Genomic DNA, 13,665 nt, shown 5'->3' with positions numbered 1-13,665 from the left:
CAGGAGGAGGTGCAAGCAAGCGACCAAGTGGGCCGGCCCATTTTAGCGTTTCAGCAGACACCGGTTGTTGGGAACCTTCTATGATGTTTTCAGTCGTTTTTTTCGGTTTTGGGAACCTTCTAGAAGGTTCTAGAAGGTTCCTAAACCGGGTTTTTCTTTTTCAGTTTCTTTTTTGTTTTCCTTTTTTCTATTTCTCTTCTTTTTTCGTTTTTCTTTTCTTTTTTCTGTTTCTTTCTTTTTCCTTTTTATTTTTTTGTTTTCCTTTTTTTTCAAGTTTATTTTCAAATTTTGTTTGCCCATTTCAAAAATGTTCCTATTTTTCAGATTTTGTTCACAAATTCAAAAAATGTTTCCGTTTTCAAATCTTGTTCACAAATTCAAAAATTGTTCCTGGTTTCAAAATATTTGTTCTGAATTTTAAAAAAATGTTCCTGTTTTTCAAATTTTGTTCACAATTTTAAAAAAAGTTCATGGTTTAAAAATTTTGTTCGGAATTTTAAAAATGTTCCCTCTTTCAATAGAAAATTCACAAATTCAAAAAATGTTCGCATTTTAGAATGAAAAAATATTCATGTTTCGAAAATTGTTTGGAATTTCAGAAAATGTCCCTTTTTCCCAAAAAAATCAGAAATTGAAAAATTATTCGCGTTTTCAATAAATGTTCGGAAATTTTCAAAAAATATTCCAATTTTAAATTTGTCGGAATTTCAAAAAATGTTCGCGTTTTCAAAAAAATATTTACTTTCTGGAAAAATGTTCGAAATAAAAACACGGGCCAAAAAACCGATTCGCTACTGCAAACTGGATCACTACAGTGCGCGGTACGCCATTCGCTGCGTGCGCTTCTGGCTACAATGGGCCGGCCCAGTAAGGGCGCGCGCCTGTGCGTCGGGGTCGCTAGTTGACGCAGAATGCGTCCAATAGGACCTCCGGAGAGAAACCTTTCACGAGCACATCAGAGAGAAACTTTTGCCTAAAAAAATCACGGATAAACTTTATATATGCACATACTACCCTGAGTGGGGCGTTTTGGTGAGTGGCCTCCATGGAGTGGAGCCTGAAACTTCTGAAAAAATCAAAATTCAAACTTGTCGGTTTAAAAAAATCTGAAAAAAATATGCAAGTATATAAGGATGATAGGTATATGTGTGTAAAAGTCCAAGATGAAATACCTTGAAATGCAACCTATACAAAAAAAAACAAATTCATAGACTTTGAGGATGAATTTTTATTTTTGCCATGCCTTCATTTCAGCTTATTTCGTCTTGAAAATTTACACACATATACATTATACCTCCACGTATATCTGTATTTTTTTTTAGAAATTCTGAAACATGGAAATATGAATTTTAAAAATTGCAAATGGAGGCCTCCATGGAGCTCGGCCTCCAAAAGCAATTTTCGCACTACCCCGAAGAAGCAACATGCAGGCTTTGATATGTGTGGGGCGGTTCACAATAGGGTTCCTTCAGGAACATATTCGGATATTCAAAAGCGATTGTATGGACTTTTATATTGATAATAGAAGTCTCAAACATATGTGGGATAAACGTTCAGATGATATAATAAGATGCATAAATAACTCAAAAGCAAACTTGCTAGCTAGCGAGAATTAAGCAGTATGTAACTGCAACCAGGCTTGCAAGGTGAGCTCCTGGATGCCACTAAATATTTCGCGCCTACTCCGCGGCGCCACCATCATTGTCCTCGGCACCAGCATCATCTCCATCATCGCCAACAACTTCGTCTTCATCATCATAAGCTCCATCTCCATCTTCGCCGACAACTCCATCTACATCGTCATCGGCTCCATCTCCCTCATCCTCGGCAACAACAGCGTCCAGGGCTCCATCTTCACCAGCAGCATCATCATCTCCATCAGCGGCAGCACCAGCATTGCCATCACTGTTATCTGCATCTCCCTCTTCTAGATATTCCTCATTGTCTGCATGCAGTCAGTGATGTCACTTTTCAATAAATACTTATCTCTTCTGTTTCTTTTACCATATATACTTTGATTTTGTAGTAGAAAAACTTGTGATGCCACGAGCCTACACCACTTTGTTCGTGCAACAAACCACTGAAAAATATATATTACCACATATAGTTCTAGAAATCGAATAAGTTAATTGGTGTTCTTATTTGTCTATGAATGTGAAACACATGTATACAGCTCATTTATATTGTGCACGCACCATCTTGTTTTTCTCCAGGAAGAATGTAGATCTTCTTGACTGAAACAATGAAATCCCTGTAACATTTAGTTGTTACTATTTCATCATTATAACACGAACTATAGAATTCTACATAAGAGGCAAAAAAATATACATAGATTAATATCGAAGAACTCACACCCATGGGACTTCACCAAGAAAGAAACGATAACCATCCACGTTATCGTACAAAAACATGAAGTCGTTATCTATTGCACCTTCTTCTTCACTCATCGCCAAGCCACTAAGTTGGTACTGTGAAACTGAACAATACAAAGGAAATAATGTCAGTAAATAGATAATTATAAACTTTATAACTGCCCATATTTGACCAGAAAAAGGAATGATCTCACTTGTTCGTTAGGTGGCTCAGACACAATTATAACGGTAAGGATCAATACTAGGTCAGGTTAGGAAACAAAAATTCCAAACGCAGTTGAAACATTCTCTTGCATAAACACTAGTACTTCTAAAGAGTACTAGAAAGCGGTGATCTAGCCTTGCAATTTGCGTGGGCAAGTCTGCAACCTATAAGTAAATGAAGATCTAGATCCTCTACACCAAGACGTACAAGTAGTAACTGTTTTGAAATAATTAAGAACATGGCCTAGGTGATCTAGATCCACTACACCAAGACGTACAAGTAGTAACTGATTTGAAATAATTAAGAACATGGCCTAGGTGAACAAAACAAAAATGGAAACGTGGTCAATGGTCGATCTTAATTGTGGTGCTTTATTTTGTAAAATTTCCTTGGGCTCCACCTCCATGTTAAGATCTTTTGACCCCAACCATGCATGATTATGCAATGCTAGATTCGGATGTTGCATTCAAACTATATGACAGAGAATACATATACATGTAGATTCATGTCAGACTATTCATATAGAATAAATTCGTTGATGAAAGCTTATCTTACAAATTGTAACATATTGTTGCCTGAAAAAAAATACTTACGCGAGTAGTTACTTCCCAGTCTTTTCAGAGTGAAGGACAATGAGTCATAACTATTGTGAGTAGCCAAATTTATCTTCCTTCCAAAGGGCTCCCCGTGCAAGAAAACCTTCACAAACCTTGTTGGTGACAACCTTGGATTTCCCTCGGGTACAAGAGAAGCATCCATCGGAGGTAGGTCCTATGGTCTCTGGTTAGTAAATAAGATTAATCTCTCAATTCAACAAGCTAGTGATATATCAACTTTAGAAATAGTATGCTAACAGTGAGAAGCGAATAATAAAAATATGATTGCACCCTATTGTTACATACGTTGATAGGTCTTGTTGAAAATAAGAACCTTGGTCACAGGCATGTACCTGGTGGGATGCACACTGGGGGTTTTATACTCCAATGCCTGGTCCTAGAATTAAAGAAAGAATACATAGCATACCTTGTTTTTCAGCTTCAGCCTTATAAATATGGTATTTCTAGAAATGACACTCAAAATTTCCTAAGACGTTGAATAAGAAGTTAAGTGAAATCACTTAAGGACAAGATGGAAATGGGTTTATATGCTATGCAAATTTATGAAAATATAAGGGTGTGGCCGGAAATGCGCCAGTCATATACATCTTTTGTGCAATCCTATCTCCAACAATAAATGTCCTATGAAGTAATATATGTACCATATCTTGGTATATTGTTTTCGTATATGTTGCATTGATGGCAAAAGATACCATTTGACCTGCATGCCTACTACGCATGCACAAGTTTTCATTTCAAGAAAAAAAAAATCTTTTGGATATTCTCATGTCAGGTTGTGTGTTGTATTATTTATACTCGTATGATAGTCCATGACTTTTTAGAGGTAATAATGATCCATGTTCCATAGAAGATTACTCTCATTTCATACTACAATGCACACAATCCATTTAAAGGGGCGTGCATTTATTATAGAAATCCATTCACATTTTGCAATAAATTGAGTATATCATATATGGAACTTGGGTACTAAATCATCATAGTTGTTTTTATATCTCCAGAATCATTCATGGCTACCACTAGACATCTGTTGGACGACATGAAAAAATTGGTGGTCCGCCACACTATCCAATGTCAACTAATCAACGAATTTCAAGCGTCAAACTGTTGTGACATAAAAAGTTGACATACGGCATCACTCTCATGAGTTGGCAACATTGTTGCATAAACATTTTACCACAATTTGTCAAAAACTAGTACAACAACAATGCATCATTTTTAATACGCATATGCCAATGAAAACAAATGTACGCAACACATCCCCATCGTTGCGACATATCATTTCAAAATAGGTCACAAGCTTTGCACATGAAGACATGTAAGCAAAAATAAAAACACCGATGCAAGAATGAAAATGCACCATTCCAATAAGAAGTATTCGTTTGCAACACACACTCAAAATCATTGTTGCAACACACTTCTCATGTGTGCGCAACAAGAAAATATGTGCTTGCAACACATCCACCCAACCTTTGAAACATAAAATTTTCAAAAATTCTAGCCCGGCATCCTCCACATCTCTGTGATAGTCACATCACCATAGCTTGCCACGCGAGAATTTTGGCTCGCTGGAACTCCGTACGTCACCAAGTATGATAAAGCTTGATCAATCCATCTGGAGCACCACCATGGAAGTGAGCTCCACTATGGAAGTGAGCTTATGACCTCAATCTAGGGTGTCCAGGCAATTGAACAGGAGTGGTGTAGGAAGGATAGCGGAGGAGGAGGAACCACTATGAAGTGGATGAGAAGCTTACCTTCATGGATAGGACAATGGGGTAGATTTGGAGAAGAGGTTGTCGGGGAAAGAGAGGACAAGGAACAAAGCGAAGAACTAGAATACATGGACAAGCATGGTCGATCCAGTAAAGATCTAGTAGTCGGATCTGTAGGATGGCAAGAATCATTTCCATCATTAATATTGTTCTTATATTACCAATCCTCACATTGACCCATATGTTCACAACTAAAAATTGGCATCACTCGACCACCAACAACTAAAAGAATATTTTATATACTTATATAAATTAAAAAGCATATTCTTGATTTAAACTATATAATTTGATTATGGCACATGGGAAGTGTGGACATTATGTCACTAACCCTCCTACTATAAACCAACATAAAACATTTTTACTAACCAGGAATATTTTTGAGATAGTCCTAAACTATTCAAAGGAAACATGCGAACATATGATCATGGGTTGATGTATATACTATATACCAAGGCAAATCCTCTTATCCTTTATCTAAAGAAATTAATCCATACTGACATACTTGGCTGACTTGCTTCAGGGCCGCCAACACATATTCTTTTTCCTAGTAGTCTAGCAAAGAATCATCATCAATGACGTCGGGGCATCCGTGACCTCATCGTGAAGCATCGACAATACTGATGTTGGTTAAAATTCACGAGGATCACCCCGCCACAATATATTCTGAATCATAATGGATTTTGTATCTCAGGTGTCAAGCCACGACAAACTAAGCTATCATCCAATCAATATAAGGGGCATTAAGTTGTTGGGGAACGTAGTAATTTCAAAAAAATTCCTACGCACACGCAAGATCATGGTGATGCATAGCAACGAGAGGGGAGAGTGTCGCCCACGTACCCTCGTAGACCGTAAGCGGAAGCGTTATGACAACACGGTTGATGTAGTCGTACGTCTTCACGATCCGACCGATCCAAGTACCGAACGCACGGCACCTCCGAGTTCAGCACATGTTCAGCTCGGTGACGTCCCACGAACTCACGATCCAGCAGAGCTTCGCGGGAGAGTTCCGTCAGCACGACGGCATGATGACGGTGATGATGATGCTACCGACGCGGGGCTTCGCCTAAGCACCACTATGATATAACCGAGGTGGATTATGGTGGAGGGGGGCACCGCACACGGCTAAAAGATCGACTGATCAACTTGTGTGTCTATGGGGTGCCCCCCTTCCCCGTATATAAAGGAGTGGAGGAGGGGGAGGGCCGGCCCTCTACTATGGCGCGCCCTAGGGAGTCCTACTCCCACGGGAGTAGGATTCCCCCCTTCCAAGTAGTAGGAGTAGGAGAGAAGGAAGGGGAAGAGAGAAGAGAAGGAAGGAGGGGGCGCCGCCCCTCCCCCTAGTCCAATTCGGACTAGGCCTTTGGGGGCCGCGCGGCCTGCCCTAGGCATCCCCTCTCTCTCTCCCCTAAAGCCCAATAAGACCCATATACTCCCCGGCGAATTCCCGTAACTCTCCGGTACTCCGAAAAAATACCCGAACCACCCAGAACCTTTCCGATGTCCGAATATAGCCTTCCAATATATCGATCTTTACGTCTCGAACATTTCGAGACTCCTCGTCATGTCCCTGATCTCATCCGGGACTCCGAACAACCTTTGGTACATCAAAACACATAAACTCATAATACCTATCGCCACCGAACGTTAAGCGTGCGGACCCTACGGGTTCGAGAACTATGTAGACATGGCCGAGACTCATCTCCGGTCAATAACCAATAGCGGAACCTGGATGCTCATATTGGCTCCTACATATTCTACGAAGATCTTTATCGGTCAAACCGCATAACAACATATTGTTCCCTTTGTCATCGGTATGTTACTTGCCTGAGTTTCGATCGTCGGTATCTCAATACCTAGTTCAATCGCATTACCGGCAAGTCTCTTTACTCGTTCCGTAATGCATCATCCCGCAACTAACTCATTAGTTACATTGCTTGCAAGGCTTATAGTGATGTGCATTACCGAGAGGGCCCAGAGATACCTCTCCGATACTCGGAGTGACAAATCCTAATCTCGATCTATGCCAACCCAACAAACACCTTCGGACACACCTGTAGAGCATCTTTATAATCACCCAGTTACGTTATGACGTTTGATAGCACACAAGGTGTTCCTCCGGTATTCGGGAGTTGCATAATCTCATAGTCATAGGAACATGTATAAGTCAGGAAGAAAGCAATAGCAACATACTAAACGATCAAGTGCTAAGCTAACGGAATGGGTCAACTCAATCACATCATTCTCTAATAATGTGATCCCGTTAATCAAATGACAACTCATGTCTATGGCTAGGAAACTTAACCATCTTTGATTCAACGAGCTAGTCAAGTAGAAGCATACTAGTGACACTCTGTTTGTCTATGTATTCACACATGTACTAAGTTTCCGGTTAATACAATTCTAGCATGAATAATAAACATTTATGATGATATAAGGAAATATAAATAACAACTTTATTATTGCCTCTAGGGCATATTTCCTTCATAAGCATTATAAGGTTGTCGCTTGAATCAACAATTCTAGGTGAGATGATAAATGGGTCACTAGAAGGTGAGGATACCAAGCATTGCAAGCATGCCAAAATCTAGAGAATTATAAAGAAAACCAAAGGTGTAGGATGCACACACTTAGTTGCACCATTAAAGGATGTACGTGACAATTTGATGAAATGACTCATTCCCTTTAGGTGAAAATTTGATGTTTCAAAGGGGGGGATATAACCATCTCGACGAATATAGTGTAAAATGACTCATTCCCTTTAGGTGAAAATTTGATGTTCATGCCATGAAAACCCCAAATAGAAAAGGATAAAAGGTAACACCATAAGATTAAATGTGGTTATGCAAATTGTATCGAGTTTGATGACCCGATGAGCAATAGCTAGCTAAAACATTATTCATCACATGCATTTCAACATTAATTCTTACACAACGTTCCAAAACTATATGCACAACCATCATAGAGGTGCTGACATTGATACACCACAACAAGCTGTTCACATCTAACTAGCATAGGCATACAATAATACCCATACACATGTGCTACACCTCAGATCGAGAGATGTGCATATACAATGTGCACGTATATGCCACCATATGCCACCGATCAAGTTTAGTGTGTCTATTCTCAGATGACGAGTTGGGAGAGTTCTTCTTCTTCATTATCCAGAAAGGGCCTCAAATCAAGTTGCTTTCGCGCGCGCGCGCGGGGGGGGGGGGGGGGGGGGGGGGGGGCTTCAGTTATTTGTAGCTAGCTTCACACTTGCGTTTAATTTTGCTGCTTCGTCATGACCTAAAATTGATGAGTAGCAACCAACAATCTCATGGGCATGCTCACATTGAACATTTCAATATATAAGAAATGACTTCTTCTAAATGTACCTTTGGTATCTCTTGATGTTGGATGACGAGCAATGCATAATTTTTTAGCCGTCGCAAGAAACAACCTGAAAGAAACGACAAATGCATAATTGCTTTAGTTTTTTAGCAACTTTCTATAGTTGCATGTTCAGGAAAATTTTGCGGCACGAGTGCTCTTCATATTTCTGCTCTGATTTCTATACAAAATTCACCATAAAACAAGCAATAATAATATGTAGTCGGTTATGCCTCCTATTTGTTTTGATCGCGCACTATTAGGGCATCTATGATACGGGGATGGTTGTCCTTTTACTTTTGAGAATATCAGTGGAAACTAAAAGTATTTCAAAAACAACAATTAACAATATCTTCTTGCGATCTTAATTCATGGTGCAGAAGGATGTATGAAAAATAATACTTACTCCCATGGGACATCTCCAACAAGCATCCGGTCGCCTTCAAAGTCTTCATATAGAAATATGAAGTCGTCACTATTTGCACAATCGCCTTCCCCTGAATCCGAACTCTGATAATCTGCAGCTGCATTTACGCAATCCAGTCTAGGAATTCAATATAATTGGTATATCAAACATGAAAAGACATCACGCTCATAGCAAAAGAGAGACAAGAATGCACAATTCTAACATGCCATGTGTTTCCAATGAGAAATACATGTTTAAAAAACAATTTATTTAGCAAAGTTTAAAGTGGCTTTTTGGGGGGGGGGGGGGGGGGGGTAGTTAAGTGTTGCAAAAGTCAATTTAATTTCCATCTAAATAAAAGTCATGCTAATTTCACAACGAATTCTAAGTGGAAGAGTACATTGACCTAGGGCCCCGTCAAGCCCATAGTGCTCACATGGTAGGTGAGCGATAGCCCGGTTAAGATGAATTGCCTTAGACCCAGGAGGACAAGGGCCCAATTGGCCACACGAGGTGAACGACATGGACAATGCTAACCTCCCATTTGGGTTTAATGAGCGCTTGTTATAAATTTGCTGAACTCTGGTCAAAGTCACAACATACTCAATATGTTACCGTCCTCATCAAAGAAATAAAAAAAATCAGAATGGTACCTTGTTTTATCATGAAAAAATGGGTTTTATTTGACGTCGCGAACCAACCGTCAAGTTTCTTTAAATCGAGGCCCTATTTTCAACAGTAGGAAAATATATTAAAAAAATGCAAAAGGAATCGTAAAGATTCACTAGAAGTAGAAATCCCCTCAAACATAATAAAAATTACATCTATCTCCATTTACCGCCAAATGACCATTGTTGAAACAAAGTCGCCGACAAGCCTCTATCGCTGCTCCCATACCGGAGCCAGACAGGCCTTGTTGATGACAATCAGGAAGTCTTCGTGCACGTGTCCCTAAGGACCAGTTCCTCGGAGCCACAATCATCATAATTAAACCCTTGAATCGATCTATTGAATCTAATACCAAATCTCGTTGTTGCGTATGCACGACGAGAAACCCTAACCTCGTCGCCCCAAGGAGAGGGCAGGAATCTACATCAAAGCTCCGTTTAATCCGTCCCGATGGACAAACTTGAGGAGGATCAAAGCCCGGAAGACTGACTCTAAGAAGTGTCGCCATCCATTCGAGCACCGTTCCTGCTAGAACAAAAAAAAACTACCTATCTACTAGCCGGAGCCGAAGCATTAGGATTTCCTTCCAAAGAGGCAAGCAGACAGGAGGCGAGTACATGATCTCTCTGCCAAGATCGAGGGGAGGAAGGCTTCGGTGACTCTAATTATAACTTTGGTTTTGCTAAAACACACCTACATGTTCCTTAAATATTGCACAACTAAATCTTTTATGTCCTTCATTTTAGACGAAGATTCATGCGTGTATTTTATTTTCCATTTTATGTTTGATTGAGTTATTTAGATGTATACTAATTAAAATACATCTGGATGTGCCCTAGATACACCATTTGAGTGTAGTATGTTGTTGGGGAAAATAATAATGGAGAGCAGTACTCACGGCAGAAGAAGTTTCTTGTCATCTTGGTGAGCGCCCGCGAGAGGGAGTCGTAGCTGCGGTGAGCTCTCAGGTTGATCTTCCTAACGATCAGGCAGCCATCCATGTGCACCTTGGCGAACATGTTTGCCGGCAGCCGCTGCGGTTCTGCGGTGACCGTACAGCTCCTCGGCGCCCCCGCCACCTCCTTATCATCATCGGCGGGCGAGGCCGCGGCGGTCATCTTCGTGTTGTTTAGGCTGTCGGGCTGCTTCACGCCGGCGTCGGGTTTTGGCACATGCGTGGCGGTGACGAGGTGGCGCCGGGAGGTGTGCACCGGCGGCCAGCCCACAGCCGCCGAAGGCACTGAGACCACACTAGCATCGCTGATGGTGACAAAGAATTGAATGCAAACATTAGGCGCCCATGAATACATTGTGCAGATCAGGTGCAAGTGTGTGCAACTCTGAGCTTAGAGTGTATAAGTAGATTGTAATACATGCATGAATGCAATGCAATTTACTAGCCCGTGGTTAATTATTTTCCTTTAGTAGTACTTTAAAATCAACGCGTTTGTTGATTACTTTGTCCAGATTTATTGGTCCGGGGAGCCAACATGTTAAGACCAAAGAGGAGCACGAGGATGTTACTCCGTTTGTTTCTCTTCTCTTTAATTATTTGTACAGTTTTGCTAAGTCTCATTCAACTGAGACTCTTTAATCTTACATGGAGATTCGTATAAAAAAACCTTTTTGGTTTTTCTTTTTACTTTTTATACTATATCACTTGATTGAGACTTGGTTAAGTCTTAGTCGACTGAGACATAGACACACCTTTATTTGTATCTATGTGGCTTGCATGTTAATAACTATGTTACTCCCACTATGAGTAGTCCAAAGATGAAGATGCTAAAATTATAAGTGGGATGACAAAAATTTCATGGGTGACCGTAATTCTATCTACGCCTATGCGATTAGTTTCAACAAGTAATCTCAGCTACTTTATCTCAAAAATTGTCATCTAAATTCTAAAGTAACTATGTAACCCATACTTTTAAAGTTGAACTGTCTAGCCCCCTTTGTTATAAAAAGAAATTATCAATTTTGCGAAGGCACATCTAATCGTCATTGGTCTTACGCTGAGATTCGTGTGAGTATTTTCTTTATTATTTTTTTATATTTGATTAAGTCACTTAGATGTACAATAATTAGGGCACATCTAGGTGTGCTCTAGACAGGCCCACAAAAACTATCTTATGGCCTAACCAAAGCTAAAGTTTTCTATCTTTAAACCCCCAAATGTTTTTTGTCTGTCTCCATATAAATTGTTTTAGAACCTCTGCTGTGTTGGACCCACCGTGAAGCCTCTGTATCGATCTCCTCAAGCCACAGACCATTTATATATATTTTTAAGAAAAGGAGCAATATGTATCATCTGGCCACATGGCAACAGTCTAGCACGTCCAGCCGCCCAATTATTGGGAGCAACGCATCCACGGACGGACACACGAAAGTCGTTTTTATGGAAAAGACTGCACTAGTTTTCTTTCTTTCTTTCTCTCTTTTCTGTGGGAGGACGGGGGAAAGACTGCACTGCGCTGCATGCACAATCAAGCAGAGCCATGCTGCACTCATCATTGCTGCTCCCCTGCCTGGGCCGGCCTGCGCTGAATATTCTCGCTTAATTCCTTGCAGAGCAGAGGAGATCTTCTCTATGTACGTTACTCGCTAACGGTATCTATCCGGCCAAGTCCACCATGGCCGGCCGGCAAAAGCATTGTGAGAACTAACCCACGTACGTACATCAGGAGGTTGTATATACATGTTTTCCCTGTATTAGAAACCCTAGATTTTAAGGACCCCATTTGATGCACATACATATACTATGCATACAAGAATCTATTCGCAATCATTTCTAAACGCAGTTCTAAGCACACGAGGACCTGAAAAATACTAATCAATGAGCTCTAGTGGAGTGGTAGGGGTTCAAAATGTTCATGATTGCAATCATTTGTGCGTACGTAGAGAATGTGAATTAATCCCGCGCTTTTCCCTCGTATATATACTTGTTTGTTTAATTCATGATTGCTGAGTGCTGAAACTTACTCCCATAAAGTTAGTACAAAGTTGAGTCATCTATTTTGGAACGGAGGGAGTAGTTATTAGCATTATAAACTCATTACACGACAGGAAATCCATATTTTGACTGTTGGCACATTTTTAGCTGGCTAGAGCCGTTGGCTGCCGTGATGGTGAAAAAACATGCATGAGTAGATGTGGCAGCTAAAACTGAGTACGTAATATGCATGTAGATGGATATGCATATATGTGTGTCGTTGCTCAATTGACTATCAGCACATAACATTTGGCTCACCTTGTCACATATGTTGTTGCCACCGACGCCGACGCAATGCTCCGGTCCTGCTCCGCGGCCGCCTTCTGCTGCCGGGCGGCGAGGCTCCAGGGGTGCATGAAGCCGGTCGGGCTCGGCATGAACACCGCCGCCCAGCTGCTGCTAGGCACAATGCCATGGCAATTACCACCACGCCCTGCGCTAAGCGTGTTCGCAGTGGCGGTACTAGCGATGACCATGTCACTGCTCTGCACTCGACCGACATTGCCGCCACCTTGACCGCCGTTGTAGCTTGCCATGGCGGCGCCACCGCAGCTGGCGGCGCTGCAGTTACCTCCGGGAGACAAGGAGATGCCGAGGCTGAGGTCTAGATTGCTACCGTGGAAGCATGCGTCACTAGAGCTCGCTTCCTTTGCCACCTTCATGCCGGTGGCTGCAGTAGCAGCGGTGCTCTCTTGCCTACCAAGAGGAGGCGGCGTCTCAAACGATATAAGATTCATCATGCCGGTGGAGCAAACGAACCAACGAAGACAGACAGATGGTAGCTAGAAGCAAATGAGATTGATGAGACGGAGGCAACAGATGTGAGAAGAAGAGCGGCGAGCTGAGTGAGTAAGTTGGTGAGCAGAAAGATGGTGTTATGGGTGGAGAAGAGAATTAATATGTCGGGAGAATATAAGAGATGGTGCAGTGGTAGTGGTTGATATGGTATGGATAGATCGATGGTGTACATATATGTAGGCAGATATATAGAGGTGCAAGCTATGGCTAGGGAGAAGGGCGGGGCAATGATTTCATACAAGATTTTGTAAAAAGATGGGAGTATCATGTGCAAGAGATATGATCAATGCCATATCTGTGTACCCATGCTAGTGTAGTAGTAGTTTCATGATGTTGTTTTGTGTACCTAGATGTATAGCCATCACATGCACTTCTTAGAGCGGACTTTGTGCACCAGCTGAGTGCCTAAAGTAGTATCGAGTACTTTGAAAATATAATGTTTTAAGTATTAAAAAAATA

The 13,665-nt window shown here is 41.1% G+C and overlaps 2 protein-coding genes across 2 annotated transcripts; both read right to left on the bottom strand.

The window, feature by feature from the left end:
• Positions 1–1,467: 1,467 nt before the first annotated feature.
• Positions 1,468–3,555, bottom strand: LOC109782627 (putative auxin-responsive protein IAA28). Its single transcript, XM_020341251.4, has 5 exons — positions 3,480–3,555; positions 3,171–3,357; positions 2,353–2,476; positions 2,196–2,251; positions 1,468–1,945 (listed from the first exon to the last, which is right to left on the bottom strand). The coding sequence occupies exons 2-5, from the start codon at positions 3,334–3,336 to the stop codon at positions 1,680–1,682; spliced, it is 612 nt and encodes a 203-aa protein (XP_020196840.1). The 5' UTR covers positions 3,337–3,357; positions 3,480–3,555; the 3' UTR covers positions 1,468–1,679.
• A 4,647-nt stretch (positions 3,556–8,202) lies between these two features.
• On the bottom strand, positions 8,203–13,408 carry LOC109782628 (auxin-responsive protein IAA27). Its single transcript, XM_040386752.3, is given in 6 exon segments — positions 8,203–8,260; positions 8,350–8,394; positions 8,396–8,414; positions 8,751–8,868; positions 10,318–10,679; positions 12,667–13,408. Coding segments are annotated over 6 exon segments (1,050 nt in total). The 5' UTR covers positions 13,149–13,408; the 3' UTR covers positions 8,203–8,236.
• Positions 13,409–13,665: the final 257 nt, after the last annotated feature.

The sequence above is a fragment of the Aegilops tauschii genome, chromosome 4 (genome assembly GCF_002575655.3).
Source record: "Aegilops tauschii subsp. strangulata cultivar AL8/78 chromosome 4, Aet v6.0, whole genome shotgun sequence".
In the NCBI taxonomy this organism is placed as follows: Eukaryota; Viridiplantae; Streptophyta; class Magnoliopsida; order Poales; family Poaceae; genus Aegilops; species Aegilops tauschii.
Note: the sequence above shows the minus strand (reverse complement) of the source record. Positions and strands in the feature narration are given on the sequence as shown.

Bases quoted from the DNA above. Each gene is read 5' to 3' on its own strand.
- LOC109782627 (XM_020341251.4), bottom strand. From the start codon at position 3,336: ATGGATGCTTCTCTTGTACCCGAGGGAAATCCAAGGTTGTCACCAACA. The intron at 2,477-3,170 runs GTAAGTATTTTT...TGTATTGTTCAG, and splicing joins ACTGGGAAGTAACTACTCGC to TTTCACAGTACCAACTTAGT. The intron at 1,946-2,195 runs GTGCGTGCACAA...GACTGCATGCAG, and splicing joins TCCTGGAGAAAAACAAGATG to ACAATGAGGAATATCTAGAA.